Raw genomic sequence first — 25,567 nt, forward strand, 5'->3', positions numbered from 1 at the left:
CCCATAAATCAACTAATACTTGAAAAAATATATTTGATTTCATTAATATTATATAATACTGTATACTTATGTATATTAAATTATGTATGTATGCATATATGTGTATATATACACCCATGCAAACATACACACATACCATAGTCATGTTAAAGATAACCCCACTGCCCTAACCGGCTTGGCTCAGTGGATAGAGCATCAGCCTGCAGACTCAAGGGTCCCAGGTTCGATTCCAGTCAAGGGCATGTACCTTGGTTGCGGGCACATCCCCAGTAGGGAGTGTGCAGGAGGCAGCTGATTGATGTTTCTCTCTCATTGATGTTTCTAACTCTCTATCCCTCTCCCTTCCTCTCTGTAAAAAATCAATAAAATATATTTTAAAAAAAAGATGACCTCACTGTTAAGTTCACAAAATATTTACTTTCCTATAATTTTTATCCTCCTAAAAATTGCTTGTTTTTAAATTCAAAATGATTATCTGTTACATTTAAACAAAGATTACTCCCCGTGTATGTTGACCTAATAGATTTCTCTTCTAATGAAATTTGAAGCATAATTGTTTTTGTCCTGATAAACTCTTAAAAAATATCTATACAGTCATGGTGGTGATGATACACTTTTTATTATTACAATCTGTTACAGTTGGAATTCTTTTTTAACGAGTTGTAGGATTTTTAAAATGTTTAAGTTAGTACTCAGAACTTAGACCCTGTAGCGGTTATTTATTGCTGCATAGTGAACCCTTTCAGTACTTAGTGGGCAACCATTTATTGGCTCATGTTTCTATAATTTGAGCAGATATGATAGGGATGGCTAATCTCTACTCTACCTGGCTAGAGCTATGTAGCTGGGTCTGGAAAATCCAGAATGGCTTCACTAACATGCCTGGCACGTCAACTGACTGAGGTGGTGGGAATGGCTTCCAGCCATCCAGCTTTCCCTTCTCTTGGTGCATTTTATTTATTTATTTTACCCCTCACCCAAGGATATGTCTTTTTTATTGATTTTTAGAGAGAAGGGGAAAGAGAGAGAGAGAGAGAGAGAGAGAGAGAGAGAGATATACAGGGATAGAACCTGCAGCCTAGGTATGTGCCCCAACCCGGGATCAGACCTGCAACCTTTTGGTGTATTGAATGGCGTTCCAATCAACTGAGCCACCAGGCCAGGGCCCATGGTGCATTATTATTTAATATTCTAACCATGTAGGTTGCAGATCCCACAAATGCAAAGGCTGCTGACTTCATAATGCCTAGGCTTCATGACTCATAATTTCACTCCCTCACATTCTTTGAGTCAAAGCATGTCAAAATGCAAGTCACTTGGTATGAGGAACTAGAACCCACCTTTGATAGGAGGAACTGTAAAATTTTGTAGCTATGATTTATAATCTACCACAAACCTAAAAGTTAAAGGAAGTCATATCTAAAATTTGGTTTCTGCTCTACCTTAGGTCTAGCGTTTATATAGATCCCTTTAGACTTATTTATATTTAAAACATTGGTTTGTCTTTTTAGTGCCATCTGCATTTTCTGTTCCAGAACACTGACCAAGGATTAGCGTAGTTTTGAGTACTATCAAGATTTTTTAAATGCCATTTAAAAAGTAATTAATGGGAAGTTGATGTTATTATTGTGAAATAATGATTCCATTTGATAGATTCTGTTCTGCGTTCTTTGACTTTTCACTTAATGTTCCAAAAAAAGATTTAATTTGTGATAAATTTGTATGTAGTGCTGTGATCTACCATATTATCAGAGACTGTTGTCAGATATCATCTGTAAGATTTACTAATGTTCTTTCTACTTTCAGTTTTTATTTCCATCTCCTAGTCAAAATTTTTTCACCAAAAAAGATATTTAAGCCTTAAAAAATAAAATTAACTTTTAAAGTTCTTTTAAGCTTTTATCACTTCATTTTGGAGACTTAATTTGACTAACCATATATTAGACCTTTTGATTTTTGTTCTAAATGAAAAATTTCCAAAATCCCAAATAGATCAAATTCCAAATCTGTACTATTGTGCCGTACTATTCTTTCTATATTATTACTTTCATGTAACATCTATACTGTTTGTACTATAATATTACTTTACATTTATACTTTACTATTATTACTGGCTAGGGTGAGGGGCCGTGGGTGGTTGGCTGGCCGGCCCCGCCTCCTGGTCGAACTGCCGGTTGAACTCCCCATCGAACTCCTGGTCGAGGGGACAAATTGCATATTAGCCTTTTATTATATAGGCTCACCCACTATCATCCAGACTTTGATATATAGTACCATATTATGGATATGCCTTAAAACCAATGAAGTTTAGTTACTGGAAATGTAAGGGAACCTTTTTATTATCACAGTCTTGCTTATTACCTGGTGTCATATTATAAATATGGAGATAGCAGTGGGAGAAGGTCATGATGTCATCATGCTATGATAAGATAAAATAAAAGCTTGATTTGAGACAGTGACCTAAAAAAGACATGTCCTTGAGCCCTGGCCTAGTGGCTCAGTTGGTTGGAGCATCATCCTGTACACCAAAAGATTGCAGGTTCACTTCCTAGTCAGGGCACATACCTAGGTTTCAGGTTCAGTCCCCAGTCAGGGTACGTATGGGAAGCAACTGATCTATATTTCTCTCTCACATTGATTGATCTCTCTCTCTCTTCTCTCCCCCTCTATAAACATATCCTCGGGTGAGGATTAAAAAAAAAGAAATATCCTTGAATTGAAAATGCACATCAGTAATGTGTTTCTTTTGAATGTATCGATCAATATGTTCATTTCGGTTTGTATATTTATTCCCAAGTGGTCCATTTTCTTTCAGAGTACTTCAAATTACCATGCAAGGAGGTTTGGAGTTCGTGCAGCCATGCCAGGATTTATTGCTAAAAGGCTCTGCCCACAACTTATTATAGTGCCTCCTAACTTTGACAAATACCGAGCTGTGAGTAAAGAGGTAAGTCTAATGTCTCACCCCTACTTATGCATAGCCTTCACCAACTTCCTGTCACCTATGAAGTCAAGTCCACATGCCTTCACACATCAGAATTTTGCCTTAGTTTATCCCTTTAGTCTCACCTCCTACCACTTATTCAATCTATATATTAAATAACTGAGCTGTATATGGTATCCAGAATACACCCTTCTATTTCCCAATTCTTTCTTTTTTCACATGTTTTTTAATCTGCTTAGAAAACTTTTATGTCCCCAGAAAACTTTTAATTGCTCTAATAATAACCTAAATTAACTTTAGCTTTTTTTTTTTTTCCTTAATCTGCACTGTACATTTTCTTCTGGAATCACCTGATATTTATAATTTACAAAATCTACTCAAGTCATTAATTTCAACCTCTTTTCTGAATAATTTTTTATCAGTGTTTTTATTTTTTTTAATCAGTGTTTTTAAAACAGTAGCAGAATTCACCTATTTTGATTAGCTTTTAATAAGCTTGAAAATCCTTCAAAGACTTTGTAAGAAAGAATTGTTTTAACTCCTACTGTGATTCAGTAAAACTTTGGACAGTGTGGTAATGAGAACAAAATGTTTTTAGTTATCTTTCTTGTAGTTATTTATATAAGTTAGAGAAATCTTTAAATTTGAGTAGGATTTAGATAGTTTATTTGCAGATAATAAATGTTTTTTTATGTGTAAATGAACTATAGCATAAATTCACTGATTATAAATACATTAATATTTATAGCTTGGTTTAAAAGTTTAAGGAAAAGCCATTTTTGTTTTATCCAAAAGAATGGGATAGCTTTGACTGTTGTCATAGCCCAGTACTTGATGTTTACTGGCACATTCTATTCTTGTTCTTATATCCTATGTAAAGGAAGTTAGTGAGTACTCAGTGCCTCTAGGGAGTACTTCTCATTCAGAATAATCTTAGCTGGCTGCCAACTACAGACCTTCCAGAATTTCATTTTCACTAGAAAGATTCTATTTGAGTACATCATAAAAATGGTTTCCTCTACAGGAACAGAGCTAATTAGGTACTCTCTGAGCAAAACTTGGCCAAGTTTTATGTCACTATTTTCTAAAATTACCTTTCACTCAGCTGTTCATATTATATTAAGCTAAAAAGCTTTCGTTTTATAAATCATCAAGAAGGGCTTTCTCATAATGCATCAGACAGCTTTTAAATACTAGATGGAACCATAACGTAATTTATTAGCAAGTGTATTATTTTGGCAACCATTTCCTCTAGTTTCAGCTAATACTTCAATGGTTAAAAAAGATTGGTTTCATGTAATAAAACTGTCTTATATAAAAGGCACTTCTAGAATCATATAGAGATTCAGACCTCTTTATGTATGTATTTCTTTTGTCCCAAGATGCAACTCCAGACTATTGTCCATCATTTATTACAGTCACAGACACTACAGATTTTGTGGTCTTTTCCCATTATAAATCCTGATAATTGAGCTTTGTTTTCTTGAATGGATACATGCATTAATGTGTATATTGAGTGGAGTTTTATGTGCATGTTATAATTAATTGAAATAGAACTTTCTAAAGTAACATAGTACCTTTAAATAAGATTATCCTTTTAAAAATATACAAAAACCATCATGAAAGGTGGGGGAGAGGAGGTTTCTATTTTTCCCATTTCTATTTTTGATCAACTTCTTAAAATGTAGTTCCTTAACCGTTTTTTCCTTCCAGAATGATGTATTGAGATTTATTTGAATCACTTACTATTTCTAGATACAGGTGGCTAAACAGAGATCGTATCAAATAAAGCTATTTCATAGTCTTCTACCTTCATGATGTATTTTAATAAGAAAGAGAATTTGGACAAATGTGCCCTGGCGGTAAATTATTTATTCCCTAAATCCATGAGCTATTGATTGTAGGATCGTTACTATGGTTGCAAAGTAAGAATATTAATTTTTCTTATCGGCTGTATGTGACAAATTTTGCTATGGCTGCAAAACTTAAACCATTTTGTTCCTTTTGAAGGTTAAGGAAATACTTGCTGATTATGATCCCAATTTTATGGCCATGAGTCTTGATGAAGCCTACTTGAATATAACAAAGCACTTACAGGAAAGACAAAATTGGCCTGAGGACAAAAGAAAGTATTTCATCAAAACGGGGCACGCTCTAGAAAATGGTAAGCAACTTATCAGAACAAACAAAAAACCCTTTGAATTTGAATTAACTCAGTTAACTTATTAGCATGCATAGGTTATAGGACTAGCTATACATTTAAATGAAAACTCAGAAATAAAATATACCAGTGGGTTTTCTGAGTTAAATGTGTGAAATGTTGCCCTGGCCGGCTAGCTCAGTTAGAGCATTGTCCCAATACGCCAAGGTTGCAGGTTCCATCTCCAGTCAGGACACATACAAGAAGCAACCAAATGAATGCATAAATAAGTGGAGCAACAAATCAATATTTCCCCTCTCCCCCTCTCTTTCCCTCTCCCTCTCGAAAATCAATAAGTAAAAATTTAAAAAAGCATATGTGTAATGTCACTGATACACCAAATAAGATTGCTAAATCTCTAGACTTTAAAAGAGTATGCAGAGTCCCTGAATAAAGTGATTTTATAGCAGTCTTTTCCTAAAATCTAACTAATAAGGGGTTGGAATAAATTGAATCTGAAGAGCTTGTCTGTTTAAGGTGGCCTTTTGTTGTAGTTGCTAAATGGAAAATAGATTTTAAAAAGTTTTGCTTCGTACTATTTTTAATTTATTAATTTAATCTAGTTTTTTTATAATAAATGTTGCATTCTAAAAAAAAAAAAAAGTTTTGCTTCAAACATATCAAATCATTGGGTAGGTTGTTTTTTTTTCATCATTCCTAAATTAAAAACTCTCCAGCTCCCTTCTTTGCCTTGGACCTACTTTTATTCTTTTATATATGATGAATCAGAAGTTTCATGATCCAAAGCATTCTTTTTAAAAGGACCCTTTATTACCTATCCAAAGTGATACCAAGAAACATGCAGATATTATGCACATTGCTTTCAACCCTCTGTCAAAGGTATGATTATTTCAAATGTCTGAGCTGTCCTGGATTCCTGAACAAAGTTCATCTGATGAAAAGGTAGAAACAGAGAAGGTTTGCTCACAACCCACAGCTACATTCCCTGTGCACAACTCATTGATTGCTTTGAGGGGAGAGGGGCAAGGGGAGAGGGGAGAAGGCATAGGCAGTGGTGGGGAAACCTGTTTGTAATTTTCCCTGAAGCAAAAATGGTGAATTCTTAATGGCATACAATTATAACTCTCACATTGTTTGAGTCTCAAATCTTTGAAGCAAGTTTAATGTGGACATCAAATCACAACTTCATTACCTTCTTTATAGCTCTAAGGGGTAAGTCTCTAATAAAAACATTAAATAGTAAACAAGCATAATTTCTGGATACAGAGGCTTGGAGAAAAACTTTTTTTTCTTTAGCTTAACTTTATTGTTTGGGGAAGTGGCACAAAAAGCCTGATGCTACTTTGCTTCCAATCTCACTTTGTTAGTTCCTTACTTTTCACAAAAGAAGGGTGTGGGGGGCATTAAATGGTTATGTCAAAGCATCCCCTCCTATAACAATTACTTTCATATATGTTTTTAAAAAGTTACATTGGGACTAAGGTAAATGTTTTTATTCTCTACTGATGTTCTTTTTATTTATTATTACGTGTCCAAATTCACAATGAGAATGTAAATTTTTAATATCTATTGTTTTTAACATACTTATGTACTTTCCTCTTCATGAGTTTCTTACTCTTAAGCAATTTAAATAGTTCAGTTTGTTTTGGTCATGTATAAATCCCTGTGGGCTGGACTTTTCAGGCATATCTGATTTTACATTATGCCATGGGAGCTGTCAACAGTGAGTTGGAGCCATGCAGGTGATTGATATATCTTCCTCTAAAGTCCAAGACAGTTTTTTGCTATCTGCCCCTTTCCTAAAAGATGTGGTCTTTGAAAAAGTATTGCTAACTACTATGTGTATATACAAATGAAATAATCATTATGATTTTATGTTTATTCTGCCTTATAAGTCCAAATAGTGAGTGCCAAGGAATATGTGAAACTGAAATACTGTACATTTTTAGCACTTGCCATCCCAATAGGTGCTTTAATCCTAATGTTTCAGATTAAACCTTAGTTTTATACTCTCATCACCTCAGTTATGGGGATTATACAGATCTTTCTTTCAGAAAGCAAATAAGAAACTGCTTCAGCATTTAGTTGCTCATCCAGGCCTCACAGAGAGGTAGACAGACTTAAAGGGTAACTGTGCTATTCAGCAGCAGCTCTGACAGTGAACCTGACGGCAGCACGCGTTACTTCCTACTGTAGTGTTCTATCAGAGTGACTCCCCTCGGGGCAGGGTGGTAGAGCCATGAGGAAGGTAAGCGTGGCATAAGGAATTCTGCAGAAGGGGCTTGTGAACGTGGCAGCTACCTTACTTGAGCTGAAGTTTTTCTGCTCTCTTTACCTGGACTTCTGCCCATCCAGATGGGGAAAAGAGAGTCTAGGTAAATGCCATTGCAACTGTGCCACAGTCTTACTCCCCTCTGAATTGCTTTGCAATTTAAAACCAGAACATGGGAAATGAAAGGAACAGAAGCACACAAATAACAGCTAATGTAAGTTTGAAAATAAGGCTTATTTTGTGGATGGCCTGGGAATTCAGATTTGGAAAACATCTGTCTGTAACTTAATTCATATATTAGACTTTAAAATTTGAAATGAATCAGGTGTTGTCATATTATTTATATTTTCTTAAGAAATCTTCCTAAAAGGCCAAGTTTATTTTTAAAGCAATATGCATTCATGTGTCTTGAAAATAGAAATTTAATTTTTGCTTCAGCATTTACCTTAATTTGGAAAACATATCTTATAAAATTGTGAAATGGGATTTGAAAGCTCTGTTGTTAATCTTAGTTATTATAAGTATATTTAAACTGCATTTCTCCTCCATTAAGCCTAGAAAGTAAAGTCTTTCATGGATTTGTTCATGAGGACATTTTTAGTACTAGTATAGATATAAGTATATTTTGCATTCCACTTTAAAAAATGCAAATTAAATGAGGTAATAACCAGAATATTTTTACTCTGCTTTTTAATAATATTAGTTTACAGCCTATCCTATATAATAAAGAGCTAATATGCTAATTAGACCGGATGGTGGAATGACCTTCTGGAACGACCTTCCAGAACGACCAGTGGGCTGGGGGGGCAGGACCACGAGGCAGCCAGGGCTGCGAGGACCCACCCCCTTGCACGAATTTCGTGTATTGGGCCTCTAGTTGATGATAATAAAGGCTTCTTTCCCTTAACCTGGGACAGTGGTTAATCTGATCAAACATTAAGAATTTGAATATTTTCATGGATATACATATGCAGATATATAGACTACAAATAAAAAGTAAAACACCAGAAGTAGTTTCTATTTATTTCAAATATGCCTTTAGTAAAAATGATACTTTATAAACAGGCATGTCAAAATTAAAATCATCATTTGAAGAAAATTCAAATTCTGTCAACATTGGAAATGTTTCTTTCATGAATGAAGAAAATTTAAGTTTATTTTTCCTCTAAAAACAAAACTTATTTTTCAGAAATTTATTCTAGATTGCTTAATGTCTTTTGCCCTGATTACTAAATCCTAATTTAAGAAATTTCTTTTTCCCTTTAGAGATGAATAAACAACAACAACAAAAACTTTAATTTTTTAAGAAAAAAGTAGAATGAATCTAAACCTAATTCTGGGTTTCAATTAACTTAGGTATAAAAATCAATGAGTTTTACTTAAGGTATTTTCTTTTAAAATGTATACTATGGAAATGGGAAATATATTTCTTTTAAGAAAACCTTAGAATCATTGTTTTCTTTTTAAAACTGTTGTAAAATATAAATGATGACATTTCTGATCTTGGTTCTTAGAAACAAAACTAAACTAGATTTATTTTGTATTAAGAAAGAGTATAACCAAACCTGATTTATGAAGTATATGCTTCTTAAAATGAAGATGAATTACTGTTTCTATTTATAATTTAGATAAACCACGAAAGGAAGTTAATAAACTGAGTGAGCATGAGCGATCCATCTCTCCATTACTTTTTGAAGATAGTCCGCCTGATTTGCAGCCCCCAGGAAATACTTCCCAAGTGAATGTTGAAGAACAAAATAATCCTCAAATACTTCAAAACTCAGTTGTTTTTGGAACATCAGCCGAGGAAGTGGTAAAGGAAATTCGCTTCAGAATTGAGCAAAAAACAACACTGACAGCCAGTGCAGGTACTTAAACAGGATATTGATGGCTACAATAGTTTTAATTTTCAGACTGGCTAATTCAAATGTAATATTAGTAGTTTCTCATTATAAAGTATAGAGTAACATTTTACTTATCCATTTTTTGATTCATTTTCTAACAACCTAACCTATTTAGAATGCCTAGAACCTATAGATAAGTTTGAATTAAGCCAAAAAGCCTTTGAGCCCAAAGAAAAAACTATTATAAATCTCATGTAGCTTTCCCGTTTTTAAGTTCAAAATATATTTTAATTATTTTTGGACATAGTACTTTTTTAGTTTTCCCTTAGAAGACTGCAGTTCTTCCAAGATTACAGTGCAGGAGAGACCCCAGATGATCACAAGGTAGTGGACAGAAGAATCACCAACTCATAACATAACAATCTAGAACCATCCAGTGAAGGGAAAAAGAGCTTTACATAGGTCAGTAGCACATAGGGTAACACCACTTAGCATAGAGACTGATATTTGTCATAAGTGCCGTAAATTATTTTATAAAAACCATCTTATGATGAGGTTTGTCTTTTCTTTCTATGCCAAAACATGAGAATAAATAATAAAATTTAGGAAGATGTATATAAACAATGAAATGAACTATTTAATGATTTTATATTAGAATATTCCTATTTCAATTTATCTTAGTCATTTAGACTCCTCTATATTATAAAACATCTTTCTTAAAAGTAGTAATTTAGCCCTAGCCAGTTTGGCCTGTGGGCTGAAGGTCCCAGGTTCGATTTCTGTCAAGGGCACATGCTCGGGTTTCAGGCTTGATTCCCAGAAGGGGGCGTGCAGAAGGCAGCTGATCAGTGATTCTCTCTCATCATTGATGTTCCTATCTCTCTCCCTTCCTCTCTGAAATTAAAAAAAAAAAAAAAAGGAATTTGCTCTGTAACACAAAAAGAATGCACACATTTCACTATTGTTCTAAATATACTACAACCCAGAATCTTTGATTTTTTTTTAATGTGGATAATGTATACAAAAGGCCTTTTTAAAGAATAAACATACATCCTAACTTATATTCTGGATCATTAATATAAGATAGCCCTGTGTTTCTACCAGTAAGTAAATTAACAATATTTGTTAAACTCAGAAACTACTCTTAGACTTTAAAATACCATGGAGATTTAAATAGCCCTCATTTCACCCTCGCTGGTTTGGCTCAGTGGATAGAGCGTTGGCCTGCAGATTGAAGGGTCCCAGGTTCGATTCTGGTTAAGGGCACATGCCTGAGTTGTGGGCTTGATCCCCAGTAGAGGGTGTGCAAGAGGCAGCCGATCAATGATTCTCTCTAATCATTGATGTTTCTATCTCTCTATCCCTCGCCCTTCCTCTCCGAAATCAATTAAAAAAAAGTTTAAAAGATAAATAAATAGCCCTCATTTCTGCTGTGAAAATAACTAACACAATCCTTTTTTTAAAAAAACCATAGGAAGCCCTGGGAGATAGATAATTACTGTTATTTTTATTATGTATATATTTATTTATGTACTTAACAAGGCATATAATTATGATGTTTTGCTTATATCTGGGTATTCTCTTTCAAACAGATATGCATTTTTTATTTATTGAATTTATTGGGCTGACATTGGTTAATAAATTATATAGGTTTCAAGTGTACAGTTCTATAGCGCATCATCTGTATGTTGTATTGTGTGTTCATCACTCAGTCAAGTCTCTTTCCGTCACCATTTATCTCCCCTTTACTCTCTTCTACCTACCTCTACTGTTGCCTCTGACAATGAGTGTTTTGGTTTGGTTTGGTTTGGTGTTTGCTTAATCCCTTCACCATTTTTTACCCACTATTATGTTTAAAATAGCATTTCACATCATTTCAGATTTTTTGCACTTAACATTATTATTTTTCTATATTGTCATCACATATTTTAAAATCATACATATCAACTTCTTTGAGTCATCAGAGTGTTCTTCTTTTAAGGCATTGCCCCAAACACAATGTTAGCAAAAGTATGCAGTGATAAGAATAAACCAAATGGACAATACCAAATTCTCCCCAAAAGACAAGCTGTGATGGACTTCATCAAGGACTTACCCATTAGAAAGGTGAGATTTTTATATAAAATTTATCATACTCTGAGTTCTGAAGAGATACTATTTAGTAGGATAGTAATTGTTAGCTGAAAGTTTTAAAACAGTAGGTAACAAGAACTGTACTGGATGATTGAATTTGGATTTGAAGAAATCTTTCTATTAAACCCTTAAATTGAGGTTTAGGATCTTATTTGCTGGAAAGTTTTAAGAAAGTAATAGATGACAGACTTTTCAGTGTACCCTTGCCAAGGAAAATAAAAATAAAAGGGATACTGGTAAGAGTCCTTTCAGCTGTAACTCATATACAATCTTAGTTCTAAAGTACAGGTTGCTCCCTGATTAATAAGTATGATACTTGAAAAAGATTTAGAATTTTAATTGTTTTGACAAAAAAAAAACACAAATTAAAACACTTTACCATCTTTAAAAAATGGTAAAATGACCCCTTAGGAATTATAGAAAGGAGACTACATTTTATTTTTAAAGTTTCTAGATTTTTCTGCAAATGTATGCTTCGTAAACAATAATTGCATATTCTTTTTGATGTGCTAGGACTTGCTTTTCTCACAACATAATGTATATGAGTGAATTTAAATAAAGCATTTCTCAATGCTCAGAAGAAAGGCTATATCAAAATATATAATGTATAATGATTACTGAATAGCTTAGTATATAAAGTGTAGCTATAAAGCAGTATTTTACAATCTGGTTTTTAAGGTATGAGTAGGTATTCTATAAAAAAAGGCTCTAGGGTCAAATAACCATAAAATCTACCACCCTTATGAGTCACAAAGATACTAGTATATTAAAGATTCGTAAGTGTTGTAGTGAAAAATTCAACTCAAATTTGTTTATTCCACCATTCCCCAAATTTGTCTGACTACAGAACTCCTTATTTTTTTAAATTATTTTATTTTATTTATTTATTTTTGTTAATCTTCACCCAAGGATATTTTCACATTGATTTTCAGAAAGTAAAGGGAGGGGGAGTGACAGAGAGAGACAAATATGGATGTGAGAGAGACACATCGATTGGTTGCCTCCCGCATGCGCCCTGGCCAGGGCTGGGGGGCAAATCTGCAACCAAGGTACGTGCGTGCCTTTGACCGGAATTGAACCTGCAGCCCTTCAGTTGGATGCTCTAGCCACTGAGCCAAATCCACCAGGGCAGAACTCTTTATTTTAATGCTTTTAAAATTTTCATGGAATTTTAATTTAAGTTTTCCATGGAACACTAATTTAGGAAATGTGGCCAAAAAGAAATTAAAGCAGTTTTCTTATGAAGATAGTTATATTATTCATGTTTTTTATTGATTATAAAAGTTATAATGAGATTATAATATCAGTTCTTGCTTTAACTTAAAAATGTATTAATAATAAATATTGATTCTCTTCTAGGTTTCTGGAATAGGAAAAGTTACAGAGAAAATGTTAAAGGCCCTAGGAATTATTACTTGCACTGAACTCTACCAACAGAGGGCATTACTTTCTCTTCTTTTTTCTGAAACATCTTGGCGTTATTTCCTTCATATTTCCATGGGTCTAGGTTCAACACACCTGACAAGGTATCTATAAGTATATTCATTCTGCTTTCTCTTTTTCTTTCCTTTTTTTTTTAACTTTATTTTTATTGTTGACACTATTACAGATGTCCCCATTTTCTCCCCCTTTGTCAACATCCACCCAGCCCCTGCCCTTCCCTGCCCCCTGGCCATTACCATAACTATTGTCTATGTCTGTGGGATAACAGTTTTAATCATTGAAGTGGAGCCTATAAGGATAACATGTTTTAAAATTATTTTAGGCTGGTTCAATTTAGAATATATTTTTAAAATTAAAGTCCAACGACTGGATGTGGGAGAAAAGGAAAAGACGAATAAAGAATCACTTCTAGGCTGTTGGCTACAGCAATTGGATAGATGTACAAGAGAATGATAGGTACTTTCTTTTCTGCCTTGTGCTTTGTTTAGAACATAAGAATACTAGAACACTGGTGGTCTATGCCATGTGTAATCATATTAACATCTTATCTGTCTACATTATTTGGGTGATAGTTTTATTTTTAGATTTTAAAAACTCACTTTTTTTCATGATGTATAAATTTGATACATTAAATACTCTTGTTTGACTTAAAGGAACTCAGTCTTTGAGAAAGCAAATAAAAACTTTTTCTTCTTCATTCAAGGGATGGAGAGAGGAAAAGCATGAGTGTTGAGAGGTAATATTTTGATATTATTGTTCATAATTTATGCTATTTTAAACTAACTTTTAATTTTTAGGAAAGTATCACTGAAATTTAAAAATCTATTTTCAAACCTCAGAACAATTTTCAGCATGTCACACTCCTGAAGTAAATGTCCCAGTATACTGCCGTATTATCTTCACTTGCTATTCTCTCAATGGAAAAAAAGTACACTGCAGTTATTTATTTTTTCTGCCCCCCCCCCCCATCCCTGAAGTTATTTTTTTAATGTTGTTTTTTTTTTCCTATTCAGTGAAAACCAAGCATTTTAGGATTCCAAATCTTTTTTAAAAAAATACATTTTATTGATTTTTTACAGAGAGGGAGAGGGATAGAGAGTCAGAAACATCGATGAGAGAGAAACATCGATCAACTGCCTCCTGCACACTCCCCACTGGGGATGTGCCCGCAACCAAGGTACATGCCCTTGACCAGAATCGAACCCAGGACCCTTCAGTCCGCAGGCCGACGCTCTATCCACTGAGCCAAACCGGTTAGGGCAGGATTCCAAATCTTAATTTCTAGACTTTATAAGAAAAATTATACTGAGAGGTTATTTGGTAAATTTAAGACGTAACAATGGAAATTCTTCCTAAAACTCTTCAAATATTGGTGAATGAGCAAAGGCATCAAATAATAAGATATTGATGAAAGAGAGCTTAGAGATTATCTGTTTCATTGGTTTACAGTATTGTTCAGAAGTCAAATGAAATCTTGATGAAAACCTTATTGTTTTGGGGAATATGTCGTTGTTTGAAAAGTCCCCCAATTTTCTCCTCAAAGCACCAAAGTTCAACTGAGACATTTAAGAACCACCAACCTAGTACAGAGTTATATTAATACTAGTTATATTAATGACTGAAAAAAATTGCTTTGAGGCTTAGATTTACATATAAGCAATTAAAGGAAAAGAGGGGAAACAGGCATCCAAGAATGAGATAGTATTGTCCTGTTTAATGAACTGTCACTATCCGTTGGTGGTTTTAATCAGCTTTTAAAAAATTATAGAGAGCCCTATCTGGTTTGGCACAGTGGATAGAGCGGCCTGCAGACTGAAGGGTCCTGGGTTTGATTCTGGTCATGGGCACAGGCCCAGGTTGCCGGCTTGATCCCCAATAGGGGGCATGCATAAGGCAGCCAATCAGTGATTCTCTCTCATCATTGATGTTTCCATTTCTCTCTCCCTTCCTCTCTGAAATCAATAAAAATATATTTTTAAAAATTATAGAGCAAAAGTATAAAAGTACACTTTTACTGCCCCAGCTGGTGGCTCAGTTGGTTGGAGCGTTCTCCCATACACCAAAAGGTTGTGGATTTGATTCTTGGTCAGGGCACATACCTAAGTTGTGGGTTCCATCCCTGGTCGGGGCATATATAGGAGGCAACCGATAAAACTGATCCATGTCCCTCCCCCACCCCTTCTCCCTCTTTCTCTCCCTCCCTCAAATCAAGAAAAACATATCCTTGGGTGAAGATTAAAAATAAAAAGTACACCTTTGCTAATCAGCTTAACTATCTAAATGATCTTCAATTATTAAGTAGATCTTAAATGCTTTTCACTTAATTATATCTTAATTCATCTGAAAACTTTATTCTGTACTGCAGGAAATATAACTAAATTATCCTGAATTATATTTTACTTTGTGTACCAAAATCATTCTTGTCTTTCTAGGACATTCAGTGAGATAAGTAAAGCAGAAGAACAGTACAAGTTGTGCCAAGAACTTTGCAGTGAACTTGCTCAAGATCTGCAGAAAGAAGGACTTAAGGTACTTTATTTTAGTGTAGTGTTCTTAGTTTTAAGTTTTTCTAATAATAAAATGCACTTTAATACAAGAATTAGACTTTGAATACAAAATGGGAAATGTCAGATAAGAGTATTCTCATCACCAGCAAAGAAATTTAATTCTGACCCTTAGTTGAAGCCTGTGATAAGGTCATTCTGTGAAGAAGCAACTTATAGGGTAGAGTGGTTCTAGTATAACTCCTGAGGAGTTCATACTGTCTCAGGAATACATTTGAATAAGTTCAAAATCAGAGTTATATTAATATTAGAGAATAAAGCAAAGAGGGAAGGATTTTCCCAGAACTGTATTAACATTATAAATGCCTTTTCAGTCATCTTTAATGTTTTTCTTTTGTAGACAGTGACTTTCTAGAGTAAGCATTTTGTTTCAAGGCTCTAATGCAGGTTGTTTAACACATTGAGAACAAAATCTGGAAGGCTTTGAACTTTGTGCTTTATAATCTTCACTCAAAACAATCTGTATTTACTGTTTTTCCAATACTCTCAAACCAGTTATTCAGAGTTATTACAAAATGTAATGGTGATTACCAGAGGGAAAGAGGAGGTGGTGGGAGGTAGAAAAGGGTAAGGAAGGGATAAATGGTGCGGGAAGGAGACTTGACTTCGAGTGGTGAGTATACAATACAATATACAGATGATGTATTATAGAATTGTACACCGAAACCTATAATTTCATTAACCAATGTTACCACAGTAAATTCAATAAAAATGTTTAAGTATTAAGGCATTATCACAAAGCATAGGATAATTAATTGATGAATATTTTCTTATCATTTTTCTCTGTCATACTTTGATTGTAAAAAGAATTGATTTTTTTCAATGTTTAAATAATTTTCTTTTTAATCCTCACCTGAGGATATGTTTTTATTGACTTGAGAGAGAGAGAGAGAGAGAGAGAGAGAGAGAGAGAGAGAGAGAAAACATCAGTGTGGGAGAGAAACATTGATCAGTTGCCTCCCATACACCCCAACCAGGGATCAAACCTGCAAGCCAGATATGTGCACTGACCAGGAATTGAACCCACCACCTTTTGGTGTATGAGATGATGCTCCAACCAACTGAGCCACCCAGCCAGGGCCATTAAATAAACTTTTAATTTTAGAATCATTTTTAGATTTACAGAAAAATTGCCAAAATACTATAAAGAGTTCCAGTATACCCAGTTTTCCTCATTATTTACTGCTTGTATTGCCAGAGTGTATTTTTCAAAACTAAGAAACTGACATTAGCACATTGCTGTTAACTAAACTGCAGAATTTATTTTTCCATTAATGTTCTCTTCCTGTTTCAGGATTCAGTCCAGGGAACCACATTGCATTTAGTTGTCATGTCTTCTCAGTCTTCTCTAGTCTGTGGTAGTTTCTCAGTGTTTCCTTGTTTTACATGACCTTGATTGTCTTGAGAAATAGAGGCCAGATACCCTGCGGAATATCTCCCAACTTGCGTTTGTCAGGTAGTTTTCTTTAGATTAGACCATGGTTATGAGTTATAGAAAGAATACCACAGAGGCAAAATGTCCTCATCACATCCTGTGAGGTACAGTAGTCCCCCCCTTAGCTGAGATTTTGCTTTCCACAGTTTCAGTTATCCACAAACTGAAAACATTGAATGGAAAATTCTTGAAATTAATCAAATCTTAAGTTTTACATTGTACATCGTTCTTAGTAGTGTAATGAAATCTCATGCTGTCCTGCTCCAACCTGCCCAGGATGTGAATGATCCCTTTGTCCAGCATGTCCACACTGTATATGCTACCCGCTGGTAATCACTTAATAGGAGTCTTAGTTAGCAGATTGTTTATAAGAGAGAGAGAAAGAGATCACATTCACATAACTTTTATTACAGTGTATTTTAATAATTGTCCTATTTTATTATTAGTTGTTAATCTCTTACTGTGCCTAATTTATAAATGAAACTTTATCATGAGTATGTATATATAGGAAAAAACATAGTATATATAGATAGGGTTCAGTGCTACCTGCAGTTTCCGGCATCCACTAGGCGTGTTGGAACATTTACCCACAGATAAGGGGGAGCTACTGTATTTGATAGCTACATGATGTCATGGGAGATGCTAACCTTCATCCCTTGGTTATGGTAGTTCTCCATTGTGAAGTTACTATTTTTCCCTTTCTATTCACTATTCTTTGGAAGTGAGTCAATAAATCTAATCTACTCTCACTATCTCCAGGAGGTAGTAAAATACATGTAACATAAAATTTACTGTTTTGACCATTTTTAAGTGTACATTTCAGTGGCACTAAGAACATTCATACTGCATAGCCATCAGCACTGTCTATCTCCAGAACTCTTTCATTATCCCAAACTCTGTACCCATTTAACATTAATTTTAAAGGGAGTTCTAACATGTAAATTATTTAGCATAGTATCTGTTGTATACTAGGCACACAATAAGTATGAGCTATCCACAGACCTTTTCGCTGAGGCTCTATTATAAAGACTTTTTTCCTTCCTTTTTAGATACTGAAATGACCTCTAAAAGAGCTTGGTGAAAAAGAAAAATGATTACTTAACTTTGCCCTTTATATAAAAGTCTCTTATAAAAATTCATTTGGAGAGGAAAGTAATAATTATTGGTTAAAATGGGATTTTTTAATTACTTTTGGATTTGTTATTCTTTATGACAATTTTATTACTATGTTTTAGAAATAATTGATTATACTTTCATATTATATGTACATATGAGAGCTTTATGAGTTTTTCTAACCTGTAAAATAACTTTTTTTTCTAGAAGTTAGCAAGCCATATGTAATGTATTCTGCTTATTATAGGGTAGAACTGTTACTATTAAGCTGAAGAATGTGAATTTTGAAGTAAAAACTCGTGCATCTACAGTTTCATCTGTTGTGTCTACTGCAGAAGAAATATTTGCTATTGCCAAAGAATTGCTAAGAACAGAAATTAATGCTGATTTTCCACATCCCTTGAGATTAAGACTTATGGGTATGACTTTTCTTTTCTTGCTTTTCCTTAAATAACTAGACTTTCTTAAAGAATCAACTTTGGAAATATTCTCACCTCCAATTTATTTCTTAAAACTGTTTACAAATTTGTACTTATGCTGCTGCCATTTTTTTTAATGCTTGGAACCTGATGCATATGAAGCTATGATAATTAATTTAATTCCAGTAAGAACCAATAAAAGTTGTCCTTCTCCTTACAAATATTGAAATCCTTGGGGCTAGGCTTTTCAGATTTTAGAAAACATACTGAGTATATTTTGTAATACTCCTTTGAGATATGAGGAAACACTTCATGTTCAAACACATTAATATTTTTGTAGCAAAACAAAAAATATTCACACTGAGTCGTAAAAACTCTAAAGAGTTTATTATAAGCAACCATATGTTGCTTGCAATTTATCTGGGCTTTTTGGATTTCAGAATTACAGATGAGGGACTAAAGCACTATTTAGCCACCACATGGTAGAAAAAAAATTAAACAAAAACAACAAAGAAACCATGATTCTAAAGTGACTTGGGTAAGAGAATATTTATGGATAAGCACCCCAAATGCCAACTTAGTATACTACTAAGAGTGGGTCATTAACCATATTTTCATATATGAAAGACAGCAGCTGCCGAGTTCAATTGAATAAAGTATATTAACTAAAAAGAACTAAGAATAGATGTTAATAGCAGCTTTATTCATAATTGCTAAAACTTGGAAGCAACCAAAATGTCCTTTAGTAGTAGGTCAACGGAGTCTGTGGTACATCCCTACAATAGAATATATTTAGCCATAAAAAAAACCGAGCTATTTCCCTGGCCGGTGTTGCTAAGTGATTAGAGCATTGGGTTAGACCCACGCACCAAAGGGTCTCGGGTTCGATTTTCAGTCAAGGGCATGAACCTGGGTTTCAGGTTCATCCCACCCCAGTTGGGCACTGTTCAGGTGGCAACCAATTGATGTGTCTCTCTCACATCGATGTTCCTCTCTTTCTCTCTCTTTCTCTCTCTCTCTCCCTCCCTCCCTCCCTCCCTCTCTCTCTAAAAAGCAATGGAAAAAATATCCTCAGATAAGGATTAACAAAATAAGAAACAAAAAGAAATGAGCTATCAAACCATGAAAGACATGGAGGAATCTTAAGTGTATGTTTTTAACTAAAAGAAGCCAATCTGAAAAGCCTATATACTGTATTATTCCAACCATATAACATTCTGGAAAAGATATGTAGACACTAAAAATATCGGTAGTTATCAAGGGTTGGTGGGAAAGGAGGAATGAACAGGCAGAACACAGAAGATTTTTAGGGCAGTGAAACTATGCTATATGATGCTATGAAGGTATGAAGGTAGATCCATATCATTATACATTTGTCAAAACCTATAGAATGTGTAACACCCAAAATGAATCCAATATAAACTATGGACTTTGACTGATAATGTTGTGTCAGTATAGGTTCACTGGTTGTAACATATGTACCATTCTGGTGGGGGTTGTTGATATATGTGTATATGAGTACTACCCCCACATATATACACATAGGAACTCTGTACTTGTTGCTCAGTTTTGCTGTCAAGCTAAAATTGCTCTAAAAACTAAAACCTATTGAAAAAAAGGAGCTAAAGTATCTATGTAGTTGACTCCAACTAGTTACTCGGTATTTATTAAATGGTATCATATGTTAAGATGTTAATTGAAAGACCCATATAATCATCTAACTCAAATAGATACCTACTAATTAGTAATACCCAGTTTTATAAAGGAAAGTATATATTTCAACTCAAAATGCCAGCTTCGGAAAAACATCCTTTAATTCAGAAAATATACAGTGTTGCTTATTATTTATCTCGGAACAGCCTTTTGTAAATATGTCATAACAGTACTTGCAAAATGTTTTTATGAATTATGAGTGAATTGGCTTTTTAAATTTGAAATTGACTAATTGTGCTTGGTTTAATTTAGGTGTGCGGCTCTCTAGTTTTCCCAATGAAGAAGATAAGAAACACCAACAACGGAGTATTGTTGGTTTCTTACAGGCTGGAAACCAAACCCTGTCAGCCACTGGGTGTATAGAGAAAACTGACAAAGATCAGTTTTTAAAACCTGTAGAAATGTCTCATAAGAAGAGTTTCTTTGATAAAAAACGATTGGAAAGGAAATGGAGTCACCAAGACACATTTAAATGTGAAACTGTGAATGGACAAGGTGTACAGACATCACAACCATTCCAAGTTTTAAAGATGAGTGAGAATTTAGAAACATCAGAGAGTTCAAGTAACAATCAGATACTTACCTGTCCTGTTTACGTTAGGGAGCAAGGAAGCATCAGTCTGGAAACCTTTAATCAACATGGAGATGCATGTCTCGGTGGACCTTCGGTGAGTGAAATGTTCTCATGTTCGCATGCTCCCTCTACAGAAGTTAAGAAAGAAAATGTACATCGTTCTTTTTCACTCTGTGAGAAGCAGGATTCTGAAACCCATCAGAAGAATACAGAAATCACTTCAGAAGATTGTGTCGAGTTGGTAGAGACTGTATGTAATTCATCTGAAGCCGAAAGTGTAGATGCTTTAAGTAATAAGCTCAGCAAAGAAGAACGTTCTAGTCTTCCAAGCACATCGTTTAATATTGAACGCTGTCATCAGAATTCTTCTTGTGCTGTTTCATTACAAAATGAAGATTCCGGGTCACTGAGGAGACAAGAAACCGTCCAGCCTCGTTCATATGAAGTGATAACAGACCAGGCTCTAATTTGTCCTGTTTGTAACCTAGAGCAAAAGACTTCAGATCTTACCCTGTTCAATGTGCATGTGGATATTTGCTTAAATAAAGGCATTATCCAGGAACTGGAAGAGGATAAAGTTAATCCAGTAAATCAGCCCAAAGAAAGCACCAAAAGTACTGGTAAGTTTGCAGTAATATAATTTTAAAGAACTTTATTTTCCAGGAATGTTTTATTAAAATTGAGATCATTATTAAACCTTAAACACATAATATTAAAGTGACAGTTTATTTAGGTGCCTGTTAGTTACCTTATTATAAGTTAGAATGAATTGAAACCATTAGATTTTAAATTTAGGGGAAACTTTGATTTGGGCTTGATTTAGCACAGAATGAACTCAGAAGTTTAGGGAGCTGAGTGATATAACAAAAAAAGAAATATCCTTCAGAGAACATTTATCAAGGCACAGCGGTAAATTAACAATAACTTACATAGCCAGAAAGCCTCTTTAACTTGTTATTTGGTAGTTCTGACTCTGGCCAATTTTCAAAAATAAAATTAAGTGTAACACTAATAAAATAATTATAAAGAAATTATGCTATCAAGTTAGTTTCTGGTATGTATAAATATGAACTGTGTAATAATAAGGAATATTTTATTATCAGTCAGCTCTAACTTTTTACATTTTTATGCAACCCTTTAATTATTTCTTATTATTCACTATGGAATTTTTTCATTTTTCTTCCCTCTAAAGGTAACTCAGGCAGAGTACAGAAGACCATAACAAAAACCAAAAGGTATGGCTAATTTGAGTCTTAATAAAGCTAGCCCTAAAAATCATATTTTGAGGTTGAATTTTTAGATGTTAACATTTTCTTTTATATAAAGTACAATTTTAAAAAATCAATTATTTGCAAAATTATTTTTTTTTAATCTCTTTCTGCATTTTAATTTGTTGTTGTTTTTTAATTCCAGGTCAGGATCGATGACAAAATCCTCAACAGCAAAGAAAATAAAACCAAACAATCCCAGACACACCCTGGATATCTTTTTTAAGTGAACATTGAACATTTAAATTGAAACTTGTTTTTATAATCATTGAGCTATTCCTCATTTTAAGTTTACAGATTCATTTAGTGAATGGCCAATGCAGCAATTTCTCCCCAATATTTCCTGTACATGAATTTGGAATATATACTAATTTACTTCTGTATACCTTTTTGATATCATAAGAATTGCACTTCCTGTTAGAGATATTTTTAAAATGAGAAATTAAGGAATGGGATCAAAAATTGATTTCTGTGTTTATTAAGTTTTATAGTAAATATAAAACCATATATTTGTAAGGGCTCTCAGAGGTTCACAGAAACCCTTTTTAGCATAACAACTTTTCAGCACTTAACCATTTGTTGGCACTGGTCTGCTATATGTGATCATAGTGTCTTCTACAATTTTGTATATTTGTATTTTAGCTCCTCATACCTTCAGATACCTCATGAGCATTCATAATATTTATCATGCATTCTATGAAGAATATTAGCTTAACAGAACTAGCATAAGTGGTTCTGTTCCTTTCAGGATAATAGTATCACAGTATTATTTTCTGTGTTAAAAAAATTTTGCTTAAATATGACTATTCATTTGATTTTTTAATTTAAAATTCCTTCTTATGAATAAGCACTTGATCCACTTTAAAAATTTTTTGTCTAAGATATAAAGTAATTATTTTCTTATCTAGAACTTTAAATGGCAATTATGTCTGTACTCTACACAAATCTATAAAGAATAAATTGTACATTCACTTTATTTTTATATAACCTTCTAGAGAAAAATGTATAAAAGATGAGTGTGTATTATAATAGCTCATTTATCTTAGTTATATTTATGTCATGTTTTTATTAAAAATATTTCTGAAAAAAGACAGCTTAACAGTAAGTAGTTAACTTAAGTAGTTTCTCCAGATAATTTAGGGCTATCAGTAAGAGTTTTTATCATTCATAAGTATTTAATTGAAACATGAAGATGATGGTCATTTTGTGGCTGTTTTAAAGAAACAAATCTTTTGTTCTCATATCTCTTGTGTTTTTTTCAATTGTAGATAGCACCATATTTGTTTTCTACCTTCCCTCAAGTTTATATTTATTGTGTTTTCAACATTAAATACTAAATTATTTTCATTTAGATGATTTATTGAATGTTATTTAGTCATATTTAATAATAATTCAAAATAAAATTTAAAATATGTAGTTGATCTTTTAGCCAATAGAAATGGTTTCCTTCCTTTCCACTCTTTTTCCACCTTAGTGCTTTTATTTTATTTTCTTTGCTAAAAATTCTCTTCACATCCTTTTCTGTTTAATCTAATTCCTCCAACTCATTTTCTTTTCTATTAAATTTTCCTTTGGGGCATTTTTAGAAAATACAGCAAAGCTACAAAGTATAAGCACTTATAATCTTATCTACTTAATAGGGTCAGAATATAAGGAAGGACTTGGGAGAACATATTTGTAGCACAATAACAGAAAAAACTAGTATCCAGAGTATGTAATCCAAAATATATAAATGACTTCAATGAATCAGGAAAAGAAAAAAGACAGCTAATAGAAATTTGGATAAAAGACTTTAAATGGCACTTGACAAAAAGAAATATAAAAAGCCAAGAAACATGCACATATTCTCAGCCATTTTAGTAATAGGGAAATGAAAAGTAAAAACACAAAGAGGTGTCATTACAACCCTACCAGATGCACAAAAATGAAAAAAGGGTTCATTGTTCTGTTCATGATTTGGAGCAACATGAACTCTTACTTTGAAAACAATCACTTTGGAAAACAGTTTGCCTTTCTCAACAACCCAGCAACTGCACTCCTAAATATACACCTTTCCTGGTTATTTTCTTTTTCTTTTTTTAAAATATATTTTCATTGATTTTTAGAGAGAAAGGAAGGAGAGGGAGATAGAAACATCAATGATGAGGGAATCATCGGTCAGCTGCCTCCTGCATGCTCCCTACTGGGGATTGAACCTGCAACCTGGGCATGTGCCCTGACCAGAAATCGAATCGGTGACCACTTGGTTCATGGGTCAACACTCAACCAGTGAGCCACACTGGCTGGGCTCCTGGTTATTTTCTATTTTTCCTCCAGATCACACTTTGCCCTTCAGTACCCTGCGTTATGTCCATCGGGGTGTCATGGCAATGGGGAAGCCACTGCAGAAGATTTGAGGGAAGAAGAAAGGTGAAGTTGCGTATTTAGTCCTTCATGTACCTTTTTGTTAAGTTCCTTGACCTAAGGTCACAACCTCTTGTAGTTGTCCATCTTCATATTGCATTCTCTGCTCGCTCTCCAGGTTCTGATAATCCGTTTCTTTCCTCACCTCTTCAGCCTAGGAGTGGCAACAGAGCCTTGCTCTTCATAGCCCTGGGGTGCTGCACTACCCTTTATGGTTTCCCCATACCCTGCCCGCACCTATAGAGATGGTCCCTTTCTTAAACTTGTCTCAAATTACAATTTTTTTTTTATCCTGCCATAACCCTAGTTAATACATTGCTCTGGGAAAACTATTGAACATATTCCCTAGGAAGCATGTATACTAGTAAGAATGCTCATAGTAGTACTATACTAGTAATAGCCAAGAATTGGAAATAAACCAAATATTCAGCAGTGGTGGGATGGTTACATTCTATCATTGTATATTCCAACAATAGAATTCTACACAGTGGTGAAAAATCAGAATGCGGATGGATATCGCAAAGATAATGTGGAGCAAAAGAAGCAAGTGATATAAGGATGCCATCAGCATGATTCTATTTATATAAAATTCAAAACAGTTAAAGCTAGACTATATTGTTTTAAAGATGTATCCATATGAAATCAAAGTATTTTAAAAAGCAAGAGTGTTGTTGTCCCAATGGTTAGAATAATGATTTCCTCTGAGTGAAGGTAGGCGAATGTGATTGGGCAATGGCACCTGGAGCTTCTGGGATGCTGGCAGTGTTCTGTTCCTTGTCTTGTGAGGTGATTGTATGGATGTTCATTAAAAAATATTCTTTAAGCTGTACAAATATATTGTATGCACTCTTGTTCATATGTGACCTATATCACAATAAAAAAAATGGTAGAAACTGTTTTGCTCATCTGCCTTTTCCTCCATCTCTGCAGGCTACTAACTTCAATAGAGAAAAAAGTACATTTCTCTCTTCTAGGACTTTGATGAACACAGCAAGAAAGTGCCATCCTATACCAACATTTTGAGTTTTTTCTTCTAATACTTCCCCTAATACTACAGCCTCAATCAGCATTTGGTCTGCCTTCCAAAGGACAGCAGTTGACAATTTGACCTAATACTTTGTCACCATCAAATAAGTCACCAGCCAGTGATATTTGTGTCCCCACTGCCCAAAGTTCTCCCTCAAACACTAAGCCAATTCTGTACATTAGGTTTTGTTACTTGCAGCACCCTACTTTCTGTATGAGTTCAGAATTTCACTTCAGCTGTGAGTTACAAAGGCC

The 25,567-nt window shown here is 34.0% G+C and overlaps 1 protein-coding gene across 2 annotated transcripts in view; it reads left to right on the plus strand.

Moving 5' to 3' along the window:
• Positions 1-25,174, plus strand: part of POLK (DNA polymerase kappa) — a 61,736-nt gene extending 36,562 nt beyond the window's left edge. For both annotated transcript variants that reach the window (XM_070412201.1, XM_070412202.1), the window contains 11 exons: positions 2,816-2,947; positions 4,955-5,108; positions 9,006-9,245; positions 11,203-11,327; positions 12,714-12,880; positions 13,501-13,533; positions 15,230-15,326; positions 18,157-18,328; positions 20,294-21,235; positions 21,808-21,850; positions 22,029-25,174. In XM_070412201.1, coding sequence (XP_070268302.1) covers positions 2,816-2,947; positions 4,955-5,108; positions 9,006-9,245; positions 11,203-11,327; positions 12,714-12,880; positions 13,501-13,533; positions 15,230-15,326; positions 18,157-18,328; positions 20,294-21,235; positions 21,808-21,850; positions 22,029-22,113 — 2,190 coding nt within the window. In that variant the 3' untranslated portion in view covers positions 22,114-25,174. The remainder of the gene's footprint in view (positions 1-2,815; positions 2,948-4,954; positions 5,109-9,005; positions 9,246-11,202; positions 11,328-12,713; positions 12,881-13,500; positions 13,534-15,229; positions 15,327-18,156; positions 18,329-20,293; positions 21,236-21,807; positions 21,851-22,028) is intronic.
• The last annotated feature ends 393 nt before the right edge of the window (positions 25,175-25,567 follow it).

Source organism: Myotis yumanensis, unplaced genomic scaffold, assembly GCF_028538775.1.
Source record: "Myotis yumanensis isolate MYYU_CA2020_CCGP unplaced genomic scaffold, mMyoYum1.0.hap1 SCAF_4, whole genome shotgun sequence".
In the NCBI taxonomy this organism is placed as follows: domain Eukaryota; kingdom Metazoa; phylum Chordata; class Mammalia; order Chiroptera; family Vespertilionidae; genus Myotis; species Myotis yumanensis.